The sequence below is a fragment of the Vidua macroura genome, chromosome 16 (assembly GCF_024509145.1).
Source record: "Vidua macroura isolate BioBank_ID:100142 chromosome 16, ASM2450914v1, whole genome shotgun sequence".
NCBI classification, from domain to species: Eukaryota; Metazoa; Chordata; class Aves; order Passeriformes; family Viduidae; genus Vidua; species Vidua macroura.
In genome coordinates, this window is record NC_071586.1 from 2,787,901 (window position 1) to 2,812,414 (window position 24,514).

The window sequence follows — 24,514 nt, forward strand, 5'->3', positions numbered from 1 at the left end:
AGAGCCCATGCCGTTGGGGGACTCGGCCCGAGCCGGGAGGGGACCGAGCCCCGGTGCCCCCCGAAGACGGCCGGTGGGGGGCCGCGAGGGGACCCGGGAGGAGCCCTGAGGGAAGCAGCACGCGCGGGCTGAGGGGCAGCGTGACGTCATCGCGCTCACGTCACGCACAGCCCGCGCGCGGGGCACTCCGCGCGCCCCCGCCCCGTGACATCATCACCGTGCGCCGCGGGAGGGCAGCGCGGGCATGGCGGCGGCGCGGGGCGGGCGGTGTCTCCTCGCGGCCCTGCGGCGCTCCGGGGCCGCGCCCCGGCTGCGCCCGCCCGCAGGTGAGGGGGGACGGGCGGCGTGAGGGGCGCGGGCCCCCGGGCTGAGTGGGCGGCCGCACCTCCATGGCTCGGCCCGGACGGCCGCGCCTGCCCGGAGCTGCGCTCGGCCTTGTGCGTCCTCTGGAGGTGCGGAGGGTCCGTGTCCCACAAGCAGCGCCCCGTCGCTGTCGGCTGCTGCCGGCCGCGGCCGCTCGGCAGGGTCAGAACGGGCGCCGGCCTGGCAGCGTGGGAGCAGCGCGCACAGCGCTGACCCGACCCGAGAACGCCCAACGCTCCTTCCTGGGGAGGGGCGAGTTCTTCTGGGGACTGTGCAGGGAATGGCGCGGGCTCGTGTCGGGCAGGGAGCGCGCTCAGGGCAACCAACGGCTCCAGGGCCATGTCCTACCTCATTCAGGGTGTACAGCACGCTCAGATCGTGTAGCATGGTGAGGTTCATGTCCTGGCTCGTGTAGGGGTATAGAACATACCCACGTTTATGTCCTGGTTCATACAGCACTCCCAGTTCATCTGCTTTTACAAGGTGTGCAGGACATCCAGAGGTACCTGCTGGCTCATACGGGCTGCACAGCATATTCACATCATGTCTCATGTCCTGCTGCATGTCCCAGCTCACACAGGGTGCACGGCCCGGGTACCGGGGCTGAGAGAAGAAGGCAGAGAGAGAAGTACCTGCATGAGAGCAGAAGTTAGCAGCGTTGCTGTTCTCTGGCCGTGTCAGTTCCAGGGGTCTTCACAGATGAGCCCAAAGGGTTTGCATTTCCCAGGGGTGCACTTGAAGTTTCACCTCAGACAGCTGGCAGGAGTAAGTCCTAAGAAAATCCAAACTCTGAGGCCTCAGTTATGGGATGTGCTCCATTATCAAGGCCCTCGTGGGCTGGAAATGTGCCTGTGAGCTGCCATTAACCAGAGCATGGTGAGGAGTGTCCTGCCTGTCAGCAGCCCGTGCTGTGCTCCCTGTTTCCTTGTCTGTTGTGTGGCCCCTAATTGACAGATCTGCCTGTTGTTGGTGTGGTCTGTGGTTTCACTGCAGGTTACGAAGAGAAAATGTGACAGAAGAAATTGTGTGACAAATAGGATCACTTTCAGGGTCGGGTTGTCAGATTTATTGTGTCACAGAGTGCCACTTGGGTGTTTCTGGGCAATGCAGCTCTTCCTCTACAGAAATCCCCAGAGGCTTGTTAGCATCCATGTCTAGGAACAAAGCTGCTGCCTCTGGTGGGTTAGACATACTCCAGCAGAGCTCGAGTTTTGAGTTTTATCCCTTAAGCTGTCATTCAGGCCCTCAGGGAAAAAGCAGTGAGCAGAAGGTGTGTGGGGTGGGGATAAAGAGGGAGGAGCAGATGTTGTCTTTTCGGTTGGGTCCTGGCTGCAGGGACAGCCATCCCTTCCCTCACCGGGCAGAGCTGGCAGTGTTTGCTCTCACCACTTCAGAGGCTGGAGCTGCTGCAGAGCTTCTCAGGAGATGTGTTGGTATGAGTGGGTCAGTCAGGGAATCTCTTCTCCCCAGATTCCTGGGGATGTGGTGCCCAGCTAGGAGCCCTTTTGTGTAAGGAGATCTCAGCTGGGAGTGTTAATTGCTGGAGCTCTTCCCTGCACGAGCTTCCCTGGGCTCCTGCTGACCCAAATTCTTTTCTTGTTTTGAGCCACAAACTGCTTTGTGCAGGTTTCCCACCCTAATTCTCTGGCTGGTGCTGGGCTCTGCTCACTGCAGTGGTTTTTCCAGAAGAGGCTGTGTTTCCTGGGGGGCTGGCTGGCTGACACTGAGGTGTCTGGATTGAAAGGAGCCCCTGAGGGTCTTTGTGTTTGCTGTGAGTGTGTGAGGCAGGTCGGTGGCCGTGGGCACACTGGGATCACAGAGAGGTGGAATTTGGGGTATAATGTGGGTTTCTCCATCCCTCACAGTGCAGTGATGGGAACAGGAAGGGCTGTGGGCTGTGGTAAAGCTCCACATTTGATTAACTCAGTATCAAAAGCCCTGCTTTGCCCCAACACATCACAGTGCTTATCTAGGGCACAAGCCATTCCTTCTTTGTCACCTGGGCTTAGGAATTTGTTTCTGAGGCTCATTATGAGTAGGACATAACCTGTTACCTCAGCAGGTGCTTCTCAATAGCTCTTGTGTGCTGATAATTGTGCTTTTTTACCCAGAATAGCCAGGAGCCTTTTCTGCTCCCTTGCTCCAGGCAAGGACTCTGGGGAGGCAAATGGGCTAAAGATGCTGCAGCTTGTGTTTAACGAGCTGTGTCTCTGCCTGGCATGGGACAGGCTGTTAATTAAGGATGATAAGACCAAACATTGCACAAATCTGACAGTAACTTCCGAATTGATGGGTGGTGATCTATTATTGTGCTTTGGAGGTAGGGAGGCAAAAAATGCGAATACATCAACAATTATAGATAGCCAGAAATAAAATTATAAGTAGCTGTAGTTTCTAGAGTCAGCTGGTGTTCATGGGCTGCGGGGTGACCTGTGTGGGGGCTCTGGGGTTTTGCTGCCTGGACATCTGATGATAGAAGTAAACTTAAGGTTTTAAGCTGCTACTGATCTGTGTCTTTTTTGGATCCTAGAGTGAGGGAGGGAGCAAAATTTTCTTTTATTTCTGCTGTTTGGGAGATGTGTGTGTGTGCTTACGTACAATGCAGTATCCTACAGCACCTAGAATAAAATGAGTCTAAAATATGTAAATACCTAAATAAAATATATATAAACCCTGAGCTGCAGGCCCTTCCCCTCTGAAGCTTGAGGGGCTGGACAGTGAGTCCTCTGCTGCTTTCCACCTCAGCCAGGGTTGTTTTCCTTGCCACTTTCCCAGGTGATCCCAGCACAGGCAGTGGAACGGGACTTCCAGAACATGTCCTGCGATAATGCGGCAGAGCTGTTTGTGACGCAGAGCGCAGTTATGTGTGTGGGAGGTGTTCAGATGCATTTAGAACTATTTGTGGGCTCTTTTCTTTAAGGGCAGAATGACTGGGGAGTCATTCAAGCTTCTGGCTGAAGAAGTGGATCTTGATTCGAAGCTTTCTGTGAGGAGGAGGAGGAAGAACAAGGACTGACAGCCTCCTCTGTCAGCTCTTGAGGATGAGGTGCAGGAGACAGAAGTGCTGTTAAAGCTCAGGGGTTCATGTCCACCTGGTCTGGAGAAAGTGAGAGCCCAGCATGATGGTCTGGAGCAACAAGACCTGTTCTTGATGACCACACTGACTGTAGGACCTGCTGTGGGGGGCGGGAGGTTTGCAGAGCACTTGTGAAGTGAGCCTGAGCTAGAAGATGAGGGATGTTGGTGAAAAGGCTGGAACGCAGAGTTCACTCGAGGGCTGTGGCAAGGTGGAGGAAGGTTCAGGAGGGAGCTGAGCTCCCTCAGCATGTCAGCAGGCCTGGAGGGCAGGGGATGGACTTGGAAGCTGTTTCCAAGGAGGTCACAGATGTGCTTTGGGACTCTCACCATACTAATGAGGTTTTGTTCAGCCTTTGGCTGGTTTTGGACCCAGTTATCCAAAGAAAGGACCCCTTGAAAATGTCATGTGTAGGGTTTGCCTCCTTCCCTTGCTGGATGAAACAGCCACCAGGCACAGAGTGAGCGTAAGGAAAACCTGAGCTTGTCATTGCTTCCAGCCACTTCTGCTGCTTATCCATGTTCTCCTGGCTCTGTCCAGGCTGTCCTGGTCCCTCCTCTGCCTCCCAGATCAGTCCAGCCTGTTTATGTTCACTGTAGGACTGGCGGAGGCCAAGATGCTGTCTACCACAGGGCAGCTGCAGGGTCAGGTCTCACCCTCTGGGATCCTGCTCTGGCATTCTCCCAACAATTCAGAAATCACTCCAAGGAACAGCCTTTGGACAGAGGTCTATGGTGCTGCAATGGTCTTTTTGTGACCAGGTTTGGTTTGATTCATCCCCTAACAGAGAGAAGACTTTTCAGTTCACCTGGGCATAATGAAAGGAGGAGAATATGGAATCCCTGACCTTAAGGAGGCTTGTGCCATTTCCTGACTGGTCTAATTTTCCCCGCTGATTTTGTGACTGGTGGCCTTGCTGCTGCTGCATGTGCTCCTTGCCCTGGTGCTGCTTTGCTGGGGGATGAAATCCTTGTGCTTGGACAGTCAAAGGCCAAATGTTTATTGCCAATTTATATTTTCACAGGCAGTGATGTAGGAGTTGTCTTCAGCTTAGCCAGGTAACAGCAGTGAAAGCTGCAGACTGCCTCTTCCTGACTGGTTAATTCAGTGGGATTCAGCTGCTAATTCTCATCTTCTGGATAAAATTTTAATTCAGAAGAGCCAAAGTAGCAACTTGCCCTTTTTATGCAGTGAAGGCAGTTCTGGAGGGGAATGGTGGGTGTTGGATTGTGAGGGGGCTGTTCAGACAGCTTAAATCCCATGGGATTACCTAGGTGGGGCCTCTGAGGAGTGCTTCTGTTGGTGCTGGACTTGTGATGTGTATTGAAATATCTTCACTTGTGTCTTTAGCAAAAGGAGCAGCATGTCTGCAAAGACAAATACTCCACCGCTGGAGCCTCCAGCACAACGTTCCTGCCTCCAGCATTCCTGCTGTCCGGATGTACAGCACACAGACAGCAGAGAGCAAGGAGGAGGAGCCCCTGCACACCATCATCAGCAACACAGAGAACGTGAAAGGTGGGCCTGGCACACATGCCTTGTGGGGATGATCTTGGGGTGCACCTGGGTCAAGGTGTGCTGCAGGTGAGCCCTCCTCAGCAGTGCTGCTGCCTCTGGAGGAAGTGCAGGTACTGCTCACCACATCCTTTCCATCTGTGTTGCACCATTACCTCCCAAAACCTGGGTGTGGAGGTCAGCATGGCTTTTTCTGAGAAACAAGGACATGAAGACTGCATCCATGGGCTTAGCCAGGCAGTTGATGGTCATGTGTATATGTGGAGGCTCCACAGGCACTGGAATTGGCTGAAAAGAATTTTCTGTCTCAGAAGGAAGCTGTGCCTGCCCAGGTCATTGCTGTGGATCGTGGAGGTGTGATGAGAGTCCTGGTGTCAGCCCTTTAGCTAGAATGAATTGCTTTGCACAGCTTCAGGGACAGGTGCTCTAAAGCAGTCTGAGCAATGAGTTATTCCAGCACAGAAATAACATCTGAACTCTGTGCCTCTGTGGTTTTCCTGGAGGTACTTTTGAGACTGCCAGGCTGTGAAGTCCCTGGTAGGGTTGATGTGCTGGCTGCCCACACTCCAGCTTCACCCCATCCCTGAGGGATGTACATCCTTGCCAGCAAGGCATGGCAGAGTTGATGTGGGACTTATGGCTTTTCATTGTGTTTTCTCAGAGTTTTCTAATGCCTCTTGCAGGAGAAAGGAATTCTCTAATGCCTCTTGCTATTTTAAAAAGGCCAAGGATAGTCTTTCAGCTGAGATGTTTTGTAGTTTTATTTTTTTCTGATGAGGTTTCTCTTCCTGGGCACAGCTCCCTACCTGCAGGGGTGCCAGTACGGATGTGTTCATCCAGCCTGGCCTTGGACACTTCCAGGGATCTGGGGGCAGCCACAGCTGCTCTGAGCACCCTGTGCCAGGGCTTCACCACCTTCACAGGGAAGAATTTCTTCCCAATATCCCATCTATCTCTGCCCTCTGGCATTGTGCCTTGTCCTGTCACTTCAGGCCCTTGTCCAAAGTCTCTGTCCAGCTCTCCTGGAGCCCCTTTAGGCACTGGATAGGGCTCTAAGTGCTCCCTGAGCTTTCTCTTCTCCAAGCTGAACAACCCCAACCCTAACCTTTATTCCAGGTGCAGCCTCTAAACATGAGTTCCAGGCTGAAACAAAGAAACTGCTGGACATTGTTGCCCGTTCCCTGTACTCAGAGAAAGAGGTAAGACACCCATAACTTGCTGGGAGATTTTCTGTTGGCAAAGCCCCATCTCTGTCAAGGGATACATCCAGAATGGTTGAGCTGGGAGAATAACTGTTCAGCTCAGAGTCCTGAGCTTTCATGTCAGCCTTTCTGGAATGATGTTTTCTTAAGATACCTTGAAAATGTATTTTTGAAACAATTTGTAGGTATAGCCAAGTGACTCCAAGCCTTGAGCCTCTGCAGTTTCACACTGAGTTTGGACAAACTGTTCTCCTGGCAGATAATGGGGAAACACAGTTTGGGGAGCTGGAATTAGTTTGTGGGAGCCATTGAGCTCCCAGGTCTCTGGGAGGGCTGTGCAGGGGGCAGGGCCAGGCTGCAGGGTCAGGCTGTGTCTCGTCCCCAGGTGTTCATCCGGGAGCTGATCTCCAACGGCAGCGATGCGCTGGAGAAGCTGCGCCACCGGCTGATGACGGAAGGGAAGGCCTTGCCAGAGCTGGAGATTCACCTGCAGACAGACAGTGGAAAGGGAACCATCACCATCCAGGTAGTTCCCTTTGGTAACAGCAGGGTGTTATTCCCTGCTGCTCTCATCACTGGCCTTTGTCCTGTGAAAGAGTCACTGGAAGCTGAGCAGCAGCACAGTCCCCAAGCCTGCCCAAATATTCTGTCCTCAGCTGGGCTCTGGTTCATGAGGCTGTAACCTCAGGACTTGATGAGAAACCAGCAATGTTATCTGCTCCCCACTTGTGGCCATAGGAAAATTTGCTGCTCCTTCTTTCCCTGTTGGGAAGTACCAGTAGCTTTTCTCCCAGTACCCCTGCCTAGTGCACTTCCCAGGTTGTGTGAGTTTCCCACTAGTGGGTAAATTGTGAATCTGGTTTCCTCCTGACCTTTGGGGAGGTTTTCATGCACCTCCTTAAGTCTGAGGTGTTACCTAGTTACTTGCAGACCTTCTCTCTCCCTTGGGTGAAAGGGGGAATAAATGCCAGGGTAGTGAGAACTTCCCGTTCCTGCCTGTCTCTCTCTTCCTGCTTCAGGACAGGCTGAGTCCAGCTGATGCTGAGGTTCTGCCCTCAGGCACAGTTGGGACTGTAGATTTGGGCAGTAGCACAGCACTCCCCTGTGCCCAGGTTTTGGTCGTCTTTGCTGGTGACAAAATGCTGACTGGGAGGGAGACAGTCTGTAAGAACAGTCACCTGTGGGCATCAGCGTGGGGAGGGAAGTGGGGTTGGGCCTTCTCTCTGTACTTTGATCTTGCTTGTGGTTCTTGTCCAAGGTGGGAGGCTGAGCCTCAGTTTTGGTGTTTCCTTGGCAGAGTTCCTAACATCAAGAAGGCAAACTGGTCATTTTCCTTGTGGAGCTGTGTCAGCCATGAGCATAGCTGTGCACATTTCTAGGAGAGCAGAGGAGAAGGAGGAGGATGAAGCAGGCAGCCCTGAGTGGCCATGGCAGGTCCAGGGGAGATGTGGCACAGACAGAGCACACAGGCTGATATTTCACATGGGACAAAAGCACAGGGGTCTGTTGGAGGCTGCACAGTTATTTTATATTTCTGGTCCTCTGCAGAGCAAGTGCTGCAGTTGCCATGGGGAAGTTCGTGCTTGTCAGTGGGCAACACAATCACCAAGCAGGGATCTTCAAACCATGATGCAGGGACTTTGCTATTCCTGTCACTCTGTTGCAGTTTTCTGACTCCCGTGCAACACCAATTGCTTAAGGAGCCCCTTCTTAGCCCCAGGCAGGGGGTCATTCCTGCCTCTCACCTTTCCCTTTTGAGATCCTAGTGGACATGAAGCATCTGATTGCATCAAGACATTGATACCTCTCATGCCCTGTTCCCTGTGGAAGCTCTCGCCTTGTTTGGCAGTTTGGTTGGAGAGCTGCTTGCCCACCTTGCAGGGTGCCTCAGATACCATCCCAGTTAGATGGGTTAGGGATTGGGCTTTTTATAACCCCCTGCCTGGCTGCCAGTGCCTCTCTAATGCCATTAAATGAGTCTTAACTAGGAAGCTTTTAACTGCAGCAGTCCTGGGCTGTGGGGAGCAGCCAGAACAACGCTGCTCCAATCTCTTTAATAGCTTTGCCTTCTCCAGAGTGCTGAAAGCTCCTTACCTCCAGTCAGGGGGTTATTTATAACTTCTTGAAGAGGCAAACTGCATATAATGATTACTGTGAACAAAGCGTCATTCAGAACATTTCTCTGCCTTTCAGGAATGCAAAGGTGAAAGAAAGTTTGCTGCAGGGATTGAGGCAGAGATGGATCTTCCCTTTGCCACTGTTTTGTTTTCTGTACCCACTAGGACTTACCAAAAAAGAGGCAGCAGGTCCCTCATATATGACCTGTAGCAATGGTCAGTCCTTTTTTATTCCTAGAAAGGTCCCATTGTCTCACTCTGACCCCTGGATCCTTCTCAGATCTTCATGCTGCTCTTTGCCTCTGGATCTGCTGAATCTCTCCCCTCCTCTTCCAAGCCCTGTAGCATCTCTTTGTGTCTCATTGAGCTGAGAAAAGGCAGGTCTGTAATGCATGGTGGCCATTACAGGCACATTCCTGGGGGATTATGTAGATCGGTATAGGACTGCACTCATCTCTGTTCAGTGACTGCAGTTCTCCTTGTTCTCTGCCAGGACTGAATTCCATAAGTCATAAGCACAGCAAGACTCAGAATTCTGATGGATGTCCTCATTCAGGAATATTCCACCTAAGCATTGCAGTGTAGTATCTGCTAAGAGGGGCGTGTTGACTGAATTCCACTACCTTGCTTCCTTCACCAAAATCCTGTTGTTTTAGCAAATTCCACCATTTCCTCCATCCCTTTGAAAACTGCCTCGTGTTTCTAGGACAGCTCCATCTGTAGCAGCCACAGCCTGCAAGGTCAGAGTGCTTAAGAAAATCCATTTGAAAATGTGAGGGGTGTGTTTCCAATGAGAACAGCTCTGCAGAGCTCTGCAGTTCCCCGTGCTGAGGCTTTATTGATGTGGTTTTGGACCCTTTGAGGTGGGAACAGAGAGCCTGTTACAGACCCCAAGGCTCTGTGAGCACAGAGCTCACCTTGAGCACCTGCACGAGGTGACAGGCGCTTGGCTGTGCTGTGGTGGTGTTGGAGCTGTGCAGTTCTGCCGTGCTGCTGTGCCTGGTGGTGATGTGTGAGCTCAGGGCTGCAGCCCCGCTCCTTGCTGGTGCTTAATTTAGAGCTAGGACAGTTTGGTGGAAATGGTTTGAAATGTTTACAGAGCTGATGGCTGCTTCTGCTGGGGGAGGGAGTGTGCTTGCTGTTCTAGCACGGGAAAGCAGCGTGGTCGCTGCCAGAGCTTGGGCTGCTCAGTTCCCTTTGTTGGGCTTTCATGTCTCTGTTGCCGTCATCCAAAATCAGTGTCTGTGAAGCCACAAAATCACCAGTTTGCTGTGTTGGGAGGAGTTAAAATGACTGCAAACACCACTCCTCCCTGCAACAGCTCCCTGTATCGCTGAGCAGATCTCTCCTGCCTCACCAGTTACAAACAGCCTGTAACAAGGACTGGGCTGTGCTGGGGCTCCAGTAAGGATTGGGCTGTTTGGGCTGCAGCAGGTCAGTGCAGATGCACCCTTGTGTCCCACAAAGCTTGGGGCAGGTGGGGAGCAGGTCCCTCTCCCCTATGGGACCAGGCTGCAGCAGAGAGGGTGACCTGCACTGCAGCATCTGTGTGTCACTTGGGCTTGAGGAAGCAGGAGATGGACAGGTGGAGATAGAGGGGTAAATGTGGCTGTAGTTTAGCAAGTCTTAGGTGGAATTAAACCTACAGAAATGTGCCACAGATTGCAGGGATGGGCTGCAGCTTCCAGTGGTTGCATCATCTTTAACAAATAAGCCCAGGACCCAGAAATACAAACACATCTCAAATAACCTGTGGCCCAAGGAAGGAAGTGCACAATCTTTTAGTACTCTTCACGGCAGAATAAGAGCATATCCTGTATAAAAATGGGAAATTCAAAGTGGATGAAAGGCAGTACTTTTCTGGACAGTGGGTATTTAGACCTGGATGGGTGGAGGCTGAGCCTGTGGTTTTACAAAGGAAAGCTCAGGCTCTCTGCTTTGGACAACTTCCATGTACTAGGCCAAGATTACCTCGTGTTCACAGGCATTAGTTTTATTCTGGCTTTTCATCTGCTGGTTGTTGCTGCTGCAGATGCTTTAATGATTCTAAACGAGAATGTTGCTCTAGTGCAGCCGCTGTCCTGGTCTTGTGAATTTGAAGTCTTTAATCAAGGTATTTAATTAACAGTGGGCACATTTGCTAATCAGACATTTTGGGATTTTATTACCTATCAACTGGTGAAAGCAGCATGTCTTTACAATATAGTCAGTGTTCTTCTGATGCCCCATTGAGGTTTTCACTGAAATAAATTTTTCACGTGTTTGTTTTGCAGCAAAGCAAAGTGAAAGACACAACAGTTCAGCCAGGTACCTCTAACTGGGAGTATTCCTTCCAATGCAGTCATAGCAGAGGCAGCAGTTAATGGCTGCTTAATGGGTTGTTAGGTGAAAGGAAGCTCTGCAGTACTTCAAATTGGACTCAGGTAATGAGCAAAGCTAAACTAATCTTACACAGCAGGTCTCTGCAAACATCCAGCACCCTCACCACAGCATTAGAACAAAGGGTTCAGAAGGCACAAAGGTGCAGGTCAGCAGCAGCTTTGGTACCTTGGAGGTCTCCACACATAAAAAGGTGTTAGAAACAAAGTTCAGCTGATGTCTCTTTGGGGTAAATGTTACTGAGTTTAGTTCAGCACTTCTGGCCACCAGCCCTTCATAGTCTGAAGGTCTGCAGCCTCTTTGTTGTCTTTTATAGGGGATGGTTTGGGGAGGATTTTTACTCTGTACCCTGAGAAGTAGCAGAGGCTAAATTCACCCAGGTGAAGAGGTGGTGGTTCTGCTGAGTAACAGCAGGTCTTCTGTAATTAACATTCAGCTAATGAAGGGTCAGCACACTGAACTCTGTGTCTTGGTCTATCCAAGCTGTAGAGAAACACCTGGCACATGAAACTCTGAGCATATCCCTCACATTTTGTAATTTGAGAAGCCCCATGTACAATTTGCTTTGTGCTGTTACAAATAGCTCTTTTGTGGCTGTGGTCAGCCTGATAAAGCTTTTCTTGCAGGATGAATGGAGGGCTAGAACTGTGTGCAGGGGAAGAGAAGTTGCAATGCTGATGGTGGAGCAAAGGGGGTGGATAGAAGGTGTTAGCAGGGGTTGGGTGATGCCATGGTGGTTCCTGGTGAAGACACCCAGCAGCCAAGCAGCAGCTGGTGCAGCACAGCTAGTGCAGAGTGGTGTGAGAAGGGCAGTAGAAGTTCCACCAGCTGCTTCCTTGGCTTTCATGGAGCTGGAGCTGCCAGCAGTTATGTGGGCCCAGCCTGAGGTGGGCTGCTCATAGGCAGGTTCAGTTGCTTCCCATGACTGCAGAGTTCCTGCTCTGCAGAGCTCAGCTCCCGTCTCTCCTCTGCTGCCACTTTATTCCCATTCCCCCGAGCAGCTCCATGTGGTGAAGGGAACCAAAGGGCAGCTGCAGGAAATATGGATATGGCAAGGGTGGGTTGATTCTTGATGGTGTGCTCATCCTAAGCCACCCAGGTGTTTTCCTGCAGTAGGAAATGTCTGCTTTTCCAGGATCTTTGCTTTCTGCTTCCCCTGTCAGCATCCTGGCTGTTTGAGCCCTGCTTTCTTTGTTCATGAGATTCACCCTCATCAAAGCAGTCTCCAGGAATTGTCATTAAGCATTCTGCAGTAAGTTTGGCAGAGCATTAGGAATTCAATAGCCAATAAATTAATGGGGTAAGGATGTATTTTTTTTTAACACAATGGAATTTGGGAATGACATGCTGTGCTATAAATAGAAGTGGATCAGAGTTCTGTTCAGGGTCTGGCATGAAGAAAAACTGAACCAGATGCTGAAAGCTGTTCTTTCTGGCTTTTTCTTCCCTGGGGGAAGGGAGCATGTCAGATTCCTGAGATTTTGCCATACGCTGTTTGTTTTCCTTGGCTTTTGATCTCTTGCTGTTGAGATCTTACTGGGCATCATCCCTGTTCTCAGCCAAGTGGGCTGACTGGCCTTACTGTATTTAACCAAGGGAAAGGGATTGCCGTGACGTGACTTGTGGGGGTGCAGGAAAATGTCTTACCCACATGGCACCTCACAAGCTGAACAGTTCAATCCTTCAGTGAAGTTAAACACTGCATTAAGAAATACATACTAACATTAACTTACTTTGTTGGAAATAAGTCTAGTAAATGCTCCATGGGTGGCAGAGGTCACTCTGGTACCTCACCTCCAAGCCACCTAGCAGCTGCCAGCTCTGTTGCAGCTGATTTTGCTGACTCTGCACACCAAATCTCACCCCTGCTAAGGCACTGGGAATGTGTGAGCCCACTCTGGATGTGCCAGCTGCTGTCAGCTGCGATAACCATGCTCACAGGTACTCAGGTAGAACTGAATCCCTCATGGAATGAGAATCACATCTCACTTGGCTACTTTTCACCTCAGAGGCTCAGAGAACATGTAGCAGTGGGTTCTTGGGGTGCTTGTGTGAGGTAGAGAAGCTGCTGGGATTTGGGAAGGGGAATGGCACATTTTTCTTAGGAGTGGCAACCTGGAGGGCAGTAGCCTGCCCTTTGCCGTGGAAAATGTGTGTAGAGCAAGTCTGAAAGCACATTAGACAACAGAAAGGGAAAGATTTTTGCTGGGGTCCTGTGTGAGAGGGTGGCCATTTCTGGCTGGGGTTTGCTGTTACCTTTGTTGCCTTGGGGTGTCATGCAAATCGAAGTTGCAGCCAGGTTTGAGACTTACTGCAGCCTTTTCTGGGTGGTGCTGCTGCAAGCTCTGCTGCCTGAGATGTGTGAGCTGCAGGGAGATGTTTATCTACATGCAGCAGTGCAATTCTGGAATAATCTGGGGATGACAAGGAGCTGTGTGCCTCTGAAGCTTGGGCAGAGCATCACAAAGTGTAGCTGGTGCATTGTATTTTGGCTGGGGTCAGGGTGTTCCCATGGGAATGCAATACCCAGCTCTCCTGGGCGTTGACAGCTTCATACCCACATCATGGAGCACAGGGTGAGGGGGAGAAGAAGGGGGGAAAAGGCAGAGCAGATGGAGATCAGTTCATGGGGTGCTTGCATTCAAAGGTCTGCATTACCTGAAAGTTAAGGGATTTGCTGCTCTGCTGTTGATTCCTAGTGTGAGTGCATCGGTTCCACATTTGCAGATTGCAAACAAGCTGCTTCTCACTGCTCCTCAACTCCCCCTCAGACCAGTTCAGGAATGGAGGGTGTCTCAGTGCATGACATCTGGCAGTGTGGAGCCATGGCTGGGTTGGCATTTCTTTCCTGCACTGCCATCCTGTGCTTTTTAGAGGGACGTAGAATCCAGCCTGTCCTGGCATGGTTTTGTGTTTCCTTGAGAAATGGCCAGAGTCTCTGAGCTTCCTGGTGGTTTGTAGGCAGCTGTGGCTGCCCCTGGAGCTCTGTGCCCTCTGAGTCTGTGTTTCTGGCCATGGGCAGACAGAGTCACAGCTGGAAGTCTGCTGTTGGATTTACTACTCAGAGGGGAAGGAGAGAGTGGGAGTTGGAGGCAGAAGTTGCTTGGGAGCTGTTTGCTGGAGCAATGATTCCCTGCTGATATTTGAGCTGCAATTGCTGTTTCTTTTCAGGACACAGGTATTGGGATGACCCAGGAGGAGCTGGTTTCTAACCTTGGTACCATTGCTCGATCAGGCTCAAAGGTAACTTGGGATGAGGACCCTTCTCCCTCCCTTAGAAAACTCCTCTCCAGTTACAACCACTTTTATTCTTCAGTAATTTTTCATTCTGTTTTGTCCCTTGACCCTCAGCCCAGCTGTGAAATTACACCCCTTTTGGAGGGCGAAACCTGCCTGTGGAGTCTTCTGGCTTTCAATGGTTCCTGCTGTGCTGTGGGAGGCCCAGGGAGCCCTGGCAGTGCTGATGGGCCCTGTGTGTAGCACTGCTGCACCCACTGCCGTCACTCCAAACACCCTCCTGCCCAGCCATCCTTACAGAGGGGCACCCACCCACTTGGCATTTACCCCATGTTTAGGGGAGCAGCAGCTCTGTCCCCACAACAAGGTGTTGTACATGTGTACCTGATTTTTGTTTTCATCTCTGGAGGCACCATTTTAAGGTTTCCTGCTCCTGATTGACCGAGCTCTCGCTTGTTTTCCTTTTACTGCTCTAAGCAGTGCTCCCCTTTTCCAGAGGTGCAGTCCCTGTGGAGAAACTCTTTTCCTTGGGAACCTTCCTCAGAGCACTGATGCAGGAGCATGCAGTGAGGGTGCTGGCCTGCCAGGCTGCAGTGCCTGAGGAGCCCAGCTGGGGATTGATCACAGCCTCCAGCAATACCTGAAATCACTGTGTGCTGGTTTGTGTCTCCTTTGTTCCTGCAGGCTTTCCTAGAAGCTCTGCAGAGCCAAGCTGAAGCCAGCAGTAAAATCATCGGCCAGTTTGGAGTGGGTTTCTATTCAGCCTTCATGGTGGCTGATAAAGTGGAGGTGTTCTCACAGTCAGCAGAGCCGGGCAGTCCGGGCTACCACTGGTCATCTGATGGGTGAGGCTGCAGAGTGGGGTGGCAGCATGGGGGGCTGTGTCCAGACCAGGCATGGCCTGAAAGCTCTGCAAAGACAGGGCTTGTGTGTTCTTTCAGGACCTGGCTGACTGGTTTAGGTCCTGCTCAAGTTATACACAGTAACAAAGCATGGCCAAATGTGCCAGTGTGGAAACTGCAAGGACAGAAGTTGGTTTGTCAGAGCAGGCATGCTGTGGACAGAGTACCTGCCTCTCCTGTTCCATCCCTGCTGGCAGGCAGTCAGCTCAGGGGCCCCACACCACAGGGACAAACTGAACCTCATTGGTCTAATCATCCTCTGAGGTTTGGCTCAAGGCACCCACAGAGAGCAGAGCTTGTGCAGCACTGGGGTCTGCAGGCTGGGGTCTCCCTGTGGGTCACTGTATGCTGTAGGCTCATCCTTTGCTTTTTGCTTAAAGTTGCAAACATCTGTGATGGCAAAGCTGTGGGCTGCTGGACATGTTGAAATTGGAGCTTCTGAGGGTGACAAGCTCAGCATCTCCTTAAAATTTCCTCAGAATAAAGAATTTACTGCATTATTTAAATTCTTGAGAAAGGTGAGACACCAGACTGGTTTGGGTTTTCAGTAGTTAGTGTCTTTGCAGAGCAGTGTGTCCTGGGTCTGGAGTCTCTGTGGGGAAAAGAGCCACATGGTTTTTGGGGTTTCTCAGAGGCACAAGGAGTGTTCAGGCATTCAAGACTTTTTTGCCTTTTCCTCTTGGCCTTGAAGTGTTGTGCATGCTCTTAGTTGAATAATTTCTCTGTGCTGTCATGAGTGTATCTGAAGTACAAACTGACACAGCATTTGTTTCTAATCCTAGTTCAGGGATGTTTGAGATTGCAGAAGCGTCTGGGGTCAGAGCTGGGACTAAGATTATTATACATCTCAAAGAAGACTGCAAAGAGTTTGCAAATGAAGACCGAGTTAAGGGTGAGTAGAGCTGGGGAATGCTGTTACCCCTGGGGCTCTGTGAAGTCTCTTGGTCCCCACAGATGGGAGGTGAATTTACAGGTTTTTTCCTCCTGCAACTCCTTTCACCTGCTGTTACTGAGGGAATTCCTGCTGTGTTGTTTCCACAAAGGTGACCCTTCTGTGTCTTCTTTCCATTCCAGAGGTGGTGACAAAATACAGCAACTTCATCAGCTTTCCCCTGTACCTCAATGGGAGAAGAATTAACACCTTACAGGTGAGGTGGAGGCCACAGGCAGGTCACTCATGGAGATGAACCACTGTAATGCTCCACTGGAGACAGGAAACAATACAAAGCTGCTGCTGTCCCTGGAAATCAGGGGAGGATTGTCCAGGATATCACAGACCTTGCAGTGATCAGTTATTAGAAGAAAAGAAGACAATCCAGCTGAAGTCATACCTGCAACAGCTTCTTTGTAATTATTGCGGAAGTCTTGGAGATCAACAAGATCTCTATATTCCCTTTTCCTGAATTACTATTTCTGCTTTATAATGCTTATTCTGTTCAAGCCATGTGACATGTTAGTGCTGTAGGGATTGCTCATATTGCTGGTATGCTGACACCTCTCACTGCAGTTCTTTCTGTCCTTTACATGGAATAGCCACTGCCAGGGGGTGGTTGGGGTTTTTCAGCAGCTCAGCCCACAGCCTGATTTATTCCCAGCTTCTAGCTGAGCACTGCTTGATGCTGGCATTTTCTGATCATTGGCATTATACTGTAGCCAGATCCATTTTGCTCAGATATTCTTGGCCCAATTGCAGGCAACACTTGGGAGAAATTAATTATCTTTCAAACAGAAATCTATTAATCATTTTCCTCCAGCATCTCCTCTTCTGATTGTTTAAAACTTTCTCACCTAAGAGAGCAGGTAGAGAGCATGTGTGTGGCTTTTTTGTTTCCTGGAATGTGGCACTGACTGCACAGACTTTCAAGACTGTATTTAAACATTTTACTATGTTAATTTATCTAAGATTCTGTAATTGGTGTTATTACTCACTGATTATTTATTTGGATTACTGTATAATAGTGTTTCTGTTCCAAAGGCTTTCTAGCTGTGCCCCTTAAATTACAAAACCAGAAATAGCTTTAGACAGCTGTTTGCTCTCTCTGCCTGACAATCAATAGAACAGGCTCCCTGGAGGAGAGCAGTAGTAGAGGAAGGGGTGAAATGCCCTTAATAGAGTCATGGACTTTTATCTTCTTATCAGAAAGTCTGTTTTCCCTTGGGTTACAGCAACAGCTTGATTCTCATTATGCTCCCATTTCATGCCTTTTCTTTATCCAGGATGTGTTTTTCCACACATCAGCATCAGTTCACTGCAAACAGAGCCACAGTTGGTTCCCTGGTGGGGTTTCTTCTCGATGAGCGCCTGAATGCTCACAGCATGGAGCTGGGGGCTTCTTTGGTCTAACTGGGATAACTGTTAGCTACAAGTGAGCCCCTGAGAATGCAGCACTTTCCCTAACACAGTTACTGTAGAACACCTTCGCTCCCAGTGAGTTCATAATCCTACCTGTCATCCTGCAAGCCCTCCAGGATACTTGTGTGTGCTGGAAATGAGAGGAAGCCACTTATGGAACAAAGCTCTGAGGCAGAGGAATCCTTAAGGATTTCAGGGCTGCCAGGGACAGGGCTGCCACCCTTAGGCTCTGAGGGTGGGCTGGATGTTGGTGTTGTCCCCAGAAATAACTCCTGTCACTCATTTGGGCTTGAGTGGCAAAGAGAGGCAGTGGCTGAGATGGGCTTCACCCAGCTGGAAGCATACAGTTCTGCATTGAGTCCCACGTCTTTGCTAGGTGCGAGTATTTTGCTGAGGTACTGGAAACTGAAACATGCTTGAGCATGGGCTGAGTGCTTCAGAAAGCACTGGGCGGTTAGAGCAGCAGCAGGTGGAAGCTAGAGCTGATAGCTTCAGTGCATGTGTTCATGTGGGAAGGCGTGCTGGAGCAGTGACCCTGCAGTGGTTCACAAAGCAGCTCCCAAGGTGCTGAACAAATCAGCAGAAAACAGTGCAGGAGTTCCTTCACAAGCTCTTAGCTGAGACAGTGACCTCCATCAGAGAGGCAGGTTGGTTAGAAAAGGCTGACTTAAACTTTTGCCTTTCCTTTGCCTGCTGGTTAGGCCTTGAGAACTTGACCAGTACTGCCAGTCAGTTGAGCTGTGGGATCTGCCCAGGATGGCCATTGGCAAATGTGAGGCAAAGGAAGTTAGCCAAATCCTTTTGTTTTGGGCTAAACAAAATTGCCCTATATATGTTGCAGGGCAAGAGTTAGCTCTGAGGGGTGGCCTAAGGCCAGATGAGGGGCAGTAGTTTGTTCATTGATAATGTGCCTGAGCCACATCTCGCTCCCAGGCCGTGCAGAAGAGTCTGTTTGAAACGTTCTGTTTCCCTGCTCTGGCATCCTGGAGGCCACAGAGCTGATGGGAACTGTTCTCCCTGCTCCTGCACAGGCTCTGTGGATGCTGGACCCCAAGGACATCGGTGAGTGGCAGCACGAGGAGTTTTACCGCTTCATAGCGCAGGCTTACGACAAGCCCCGCTATGTCCTGCACTACAAGACCGACGCTCCCCTCAACATCCGCAGCATCTTCTATGTGCCCGAGCAAGTACGTGTGCTGTCCTGGGAATGTGGGACATCTGCCCAGCTGCTCTGAAAGGGGAGAATGGGAGAGCTCCTTAGGGAAAGGAGGCAGATATGGCTGCAGGGAGGAATATCCAGTGTGGCATCTCTGCAGTGGGCTGGGTGCTGCAGGGTAGCTGGGATACTGTGGGTAGTTGCCCACAGTGTGATGTGGGCACCCTGCACAGTGCTGGTGTTACCTCCTGTCTCTTTTCCTGCAGAAGCCATCCATGTTTGACATCAGCAGGGAAATGGGCTCTAGCGTTGCCCTCTACAGCCGCAAAATCCTCATCCAAACCAAAGCTGCAGACATCCTGCCTAAGTGGCTGCGCTTCCTTAGAGGTGTGTGTGGGACCAGGAATAGCAGGTTGTGGACGATGGCTTCCACAGGGATGAGGCAAGGGCTGCCCTCCTGAACCTAACACTTGTGTTTGCATCACTGTTCAATGATTGCTTTGTGTTCCAGGTGTTGTGGACAGTGAGGATATACCCCTGAATCTCAGCAGGGAGCTTCTGCAGGAGAGTGCCCTGATCAGGTAAGCAAGAGTATCTCTGGACTGAGATACAAGGAAAAGATGTAAAGCCATGAGGGAAAGGGGACAGTGGACTCACTACAACCCTGCACAGAGAGACGTTTACCTAAAATGTCTTGTCTGGCTCTAGCAGCTGTCTTTAAAAAGGCTTGTTCCTCCTGCAGGAAGCTCCGTGATGTTTTGCAGAAGAGGTTGATCAAGTTCTTCATTGACCAGAGCAAGAAGGACCCTGAGAAATATGCCAAATTCTTTGAGGAGTATGGGGTATTCATGAGAGAGGGGATTGTCACGATAGCAGAGCAGGATGTCAAGGTATGAGGAGTCTTGAAATGCTGCAGCTGATGGTAAAGATTACCATGAGCTGGGATGAGGTAGATTGCTACTTCCCATGGAACTTGCACACCCATAACTTGTGTTCCTGGGTCTTCTGAGATCTGTGGATTCTCTAGTGCCTAAACTTTCACTCTTTCTGACTGGTGCTGCTTCCCATTTATTTTGAGACCCTGCAGAGTCTCTGTACCCACACTGTTGTCAGCCCTCCCTGGTGCAATGTCAACTACAACAGGCAATAAAGACGGGCCTTCCCCTCCTGTTGTCTTCTGCCTAATTGCCATTTCCAGGAGAGCTTGACCTACATCCTCTCTGTGTCACTTTTCTGCCTCTTTAATATCCGGAGCAGGAAAGGAGGGATTCAGAATCGCCTGAGCCTTTTTGTAGGGCTGCTAAGAGGCACAGGAATCCTTGGGGCTGGGAGGGGTCGGGTGGAGCTCAGTGACCCAGCCGAGCTCACAGGAGCATGTTTCTTGCAGGAGGACATAGCAAAGCTGCTGCGTTACGAGTCGTCGGCGCTGCCCGCGGGGCAGCTGACCAGCCTGACCGACTACAGCTCGCGCATGAAGGCCGGCAGCAGGAACATCTACTACCTGTGTGCCCCCAACCGGCACCTGGCCGAGCACTCGCCCTACTTCGAGGCCATGAAGAAGAAGGACATGGAGGTGAGTGAGCAGTGGTGCTACAGCTAGAAGAACACCTTGAGCTGCTGCAGCAGTGGTCAGGGCTGGCTCTCAGAGCTGAGCAGGGCAGCGAGGCCTGTGATAGAGCCCTGCCAGCGCGGTGCCTTTGCCTGGCCCCCTCTGCCTCTGCTCAGACTGTGGCATGAGGCCAGGAGGAACCTGTCACACACTCTTTAACCACAATGTTAAAAAAAATCCATTCAGCTATTAGTAGTATCCAAAGGAGGGCTGTGAGAATGGTGAAGGGCATGGAGGAGAACCCATATGAGGAGTGGCTGGGGGCATTTGGTCTGTTCAGCTTGAGAAAAGGAGACTGAGGGGAGACCTTACCATGGTCTTCAATATCCTCACAAGGGGCAGCAGAGGGGCAGGTGTCGATCTCTTCACTCTCATGACCTTCATTCACATGTTCTGCTGTGCAGGACCCAAGCTCAGCTGGAGCTGAGCCAGTAGGTTTATGTTGGGTATCAGCAGAAAGTTTTCACCCAGAGATGTTAGGCACTGGGACAGGTTCCCCAGGGAAGTTCTCACAGCATCAAGCCTGTCTGAGTTCCAAGAAGCATTTGGACAATGCTCTCAGACACAGGGATTGCTAGGGTGTGCTGCACAGGGACAAGAGTTTGGGACAATGATCCTGATGGGTGCCCTACAACTCAGCATATTCTGTGATTTAGTACTTGTACAGACACTTGGTTCTTATATCTGTTTCCTACCTTTGCTGGATCCTAGAGCAGGAGACTGGGAGCTGCTGTGCAGGGCTGTAATTGTGTTGCAGATGTCCTCTGTGGGCAGGTGGCCCTCTCAGGACTGGTTCTCACTTTCCCTGGGCAGCAGGACTTTTTCAGCTGCAGACCTGCCACCCACGGTAACAAGTCCCTCTAAGGGTTGGCTTTGCTGTCAGGCCCTGAGTGACAGTCACTGTGGGGTTGAGGTTGAAACACCTGTGAGTTTCCTGTGTGATGTTCCTGCTGTTTGGCACAGAGCTGCCTTGGGAAGCAGGGAATGCTGTTACATCCCAAACAATGTGTTACTGTCCTTTTGTTGGCACAGGTGCTGTTCTGCTATGAGCAGTTTGATGAGCTGACACTCTTGCACCTCCGGGAGTTTGACAAGAAGAAGCTGATCTCTGTGGAGACAGACATTGTTGTTGATCACTATAAGGAAGAGAAGTTTGAGGAGAGCCGCCCAGGTACCATGAGGCTCCCCTGTCCCCTCCTGCTGCACACTGTCCTGCTACCCTGAGCAACCAGTGAGGGGACACCTTCCTCCTCTGCTCTTGCTGCTCCCAAGCAAGAGCCTTCCATCATTCTCATGGCTTCCATTCTCAAGGTCTGAGGCAGCTTAGAGTTTTTTGGAGACTGGTTTCATCTCACATGATCAAAGTTAAATGGAATGTCATGTGTGGAGTTGCCATGATTTTATTTCAACCCCATGCATACATCTGGTGCCCAGACAGAGGGAGGCAGCTCCTGGCTGCCTGGCAAGGCATGAGCCTGTCCTCTCCAGGTATGGCACACTCTGGGATGAGGATATGTAGGTGTGTGCTGAGTGGTGCTGCATTCCCACTCCCACAGGAGAACTGATAAATGGAAGTGTGGAAACTCAGCTCATTGTCCATTGCACGCTATAGATGCACACTCAGATGTGCCCTCTTTCCCTGCCAGCTGGAGAACGTCTGACAGAGAAGGAGGCTGAGGATCTGATGGCCTGGATGAGGAATGCCTTAAGCTCTCGAGTCACTGGAGTGAAGGTGGGTATTCTGTGTCTGGGTAACTGAGTACAGGAGATCCACGGAGGCAACAATGTAGGGAAAAAAGATGACAGGTGGCTGGGGATCTGCTGCCACAGATTTTTCTTTGGACCTTGTGGGAAGACATTTTTCTCTGTGCCTCCTGTGTGTAAATGGTGTGGATGCTGACATTTGTCATTGGATGGTCAGGGTGGCAGCAGAAGAACCACATCTCAATGTGTATTGAGAAAAGCCCATATTGCAGTCGATGCTCAGGTTACCAGAATAGGCTGGTGACTTTTCTTGCTCGTGGACTAGAAAGGTGTATTGGCAAGGAATGCTTTGGGTCCAGCTGCAGCCCACTGCCTGTGGACTGTGGGGCCATTTGGGCTCCCATCTTTCCTGCTGGTTTAGGCAGCCTCCTGTGGGATGGGAATTAATCATGTGGAGGCTTGGTGTGGATCTGTGCTGAGGAGACTCCAAGTCCTCAGACTTGCCCCACATGTCCAGGCTTTCCACATTGATAACAATCTTTTGGAAGTCTCATTTTATGATGTCTTATTGTTCTGAAGTGTTGAGTTGAGGACATCAAGGGTTTTTGCAAGTTTGTCATCCTTCGCTTATGCTTGATTTGTGAAAGCTTTTTCAAGTCTCTCTCCCAGAGTATTTGCTTGAATGGGAGCTATGCGTTGAGGGCTGCCAATTTTACTGCAGGCCTCCATCATTTGAGGCAAGGCAGGATTGGGATCTTGCAAGCCTTGGATGACCTTTTTGCATTCTGGACATGCATTGTCCATGGCTGTCCTGACTGGTGCTTGTGCCACAGGTGACCACGCGGCTGGACACCCACCCTGCCATGATCACCGTGCTCGAGATGGGCGCTGCCCGCCACTTCCTGCGCATGCAGCAGCTGGCCAAGACCCAGGAGGAGCGAGCCCAGCTCCTGCAGCCCACCCTGGAGATCAACACAGGGTAAGGAGGGACAGCACCAGCACTAGGCCTGGGACACAGCAGCCTCTCAGAAGTGGAGGCAGAGAGGAGGAAGTGTAAGGCTGCCAATTAGCAGAGTCCTCCCCATTAAGTGCAGTCAGTGCCACAGAGCCTTAATCTGTGAGGCTGCGTGGCACCTTCAATGTGAGCCCCCCACACACAGTGTGCAGCCCTCTGGGGACCATGGGGGTTGTAGGGACAGATAGAAGAGAAGAGAGAAGCCCCCAGAACAGGAGCAAGGAAGTTGACTTTGGTGATCCACTGTGACTTAGCTGCTCATTCTGGAAATAAATTTCTCACTGTCCTAAATCAGCAAGTCTCAGTGTTGATCTCTCTCTTACAGGCATGCTCTGATTAAGAAGCTCAGCGAGCTGAAGGACAGTCAGCCTGATCTGGCTCAGATGTTGCTCGACCAGGTGAGAGCCAGACCTTCTCCAGAAGCAGCACCATCCTTCCCAGAACCAGCTTGCAGACCATGCATGGCAGGGAACAGGGTGAACCATTACAGTGGGCAGGAGTCACATCCTTCTGTGGTCCCTGGGTATTTCTGGGACTTGTGGTTGATGTTTTCCTAGCAGGTGTCCTAGAAGACATTCTTGGTTTCAGTGTGCAGATCCTGGGAGGGACATTCCCTTCCTCCCTCAGGCAGTGTGCTTTGGTGCTTATTTAGTGGTTTCTTCTCTTTTTCAGATTTATGAGAATGCCATGATTGCAGCAGGACTGAATGAGGATCCCAGGCCAATGGTGAACCGGCTGAACGAACTCCTCACGAGAATCCTGGAGAAGAACTGAGCCCCAAGGACTGAAGGATGAACTCTGTGCTGATCTCTTGCCTGAGGCACAGCCACTCTCAGCAGCTGCTTGCAGGCACTGTCCAGCACAAGTTCATGGGCAGAGGGCAGGGACAGTGCTGGGACATCAGGCCTCCCTGCAGAGGGAGGAGCCACCTGTAATTACCAGATCCCACATCATCAGTTTGTTCAAAGTGCAGTGCTCTTAGTGGGAACAAAATCCAGAGGTTGTTGCTTAAATAATGCACCCAAATTTCTGACACGAGCCTGAAGAGCCTCATTTCATACTGTTTGTAAAAATGGCCTTTCTTAAAACAGGTGTTGGCAGCAAGATTCCCAGTTAGGTCTGTGAATACACCCCACCCCCCATCCACAAAATCCCTGCTCACCTTTGTGCTCTGAACAAGCACTAGAAAAATCAATTAATTACTTAAGAAATCTCCAGGTCTGACCAGGCAGGAGGAGTTTGCTGGCATGGAGACAGCTTGCTGCCTTTGGCAGACACAGATACTCTTGGTGGAACATGTCAGTGCAATCCCATAGCAGAAAAGATCACTGAGCTGCTGGACCAGTTCATCCTGGTCTTGTGGAAAAAGGGAAGAAGCTGGGGGCAGCTTTCCACTGTGTGGCTTTCTGGAGAGTCTGTGGGATACACTGCATACCTTGCTGATCTGTATTTATGATAAATAAACAGTTCTTACTTTCCAGACATTCCCCCCACTTTCCTCTTTATTTTGTTGGTCTTCATGTCTTCCAGCTGATGATGTTGGTTGGTCTCTCTTCAGATGCTGTTTGGTTCTTCAGGGCATCAAGCACTGGACATGGTGGCAGGAGAGGGCTGTGAAAACAAGAGAGTATAGAGGGAAATCAGGAGAATCAGTAGCTATGAACCCTGTTAGTTTTGTCTCTGAAAATGGGATGTAGCCCTTGGTTTGACTCAAGGAGCAATGGCTGTTCAGACAGAAATGCCATGCTAGATTCCCTCTGTGTCTGCTTTACACCATGCAAATAGTTTATAAGAATCTTTTCTCCTGCTCAGCAGGGCTCTGAGCAGCCCTGGTATTTGTTTAGTTTATCTTTAAATTGCCAGATTAAGATCCTGGGACTGGATTT

General features: G+C 50.7%; 1 protein-coding gene across 1 annotated transcript; it reads left to right on the forward strand.

Annotated features, from left to right (window-relative positions):
- Positions 1-214: 214 nt before the first annotated feature.
- TRAP1 (TNF receptor associated protein 1) lies at positions 215-24,112 on the forward strand. Its single transcript, XM_053991870.1, has 18 exons — positions 215-326; positions 4,790-4,957; positions 6,071-6,153; positions 6,542-6,682; positions 13,824-13,895; positions 14,574-14,734; positions 15,574-15,683; positions 15,866-15,939; positions 18,176-18,331; positions 18,567-18,687; positions 18,812-18,881; positions 19,043-19,190; positions 19,688-19,873; positions 20,942-21,080; positions 21,556-21,641; positions 22,447-22,592; positions 22,954-23,026; positions 23,301-24,112. Exons 1-18 carry the CDS (start codon positions 245-247, stop codon positions 23,400-23,402), a joined length of 2,118 nt encoding a protein of 705 aa, XP_053847845.1. The 5' UTR covers positions 215-244; the 3' UTR covers positions 23,403-24,112.
- The last annotated feature ends 402 nt before the right edge of the window (positions 24,113-24,514 follow it).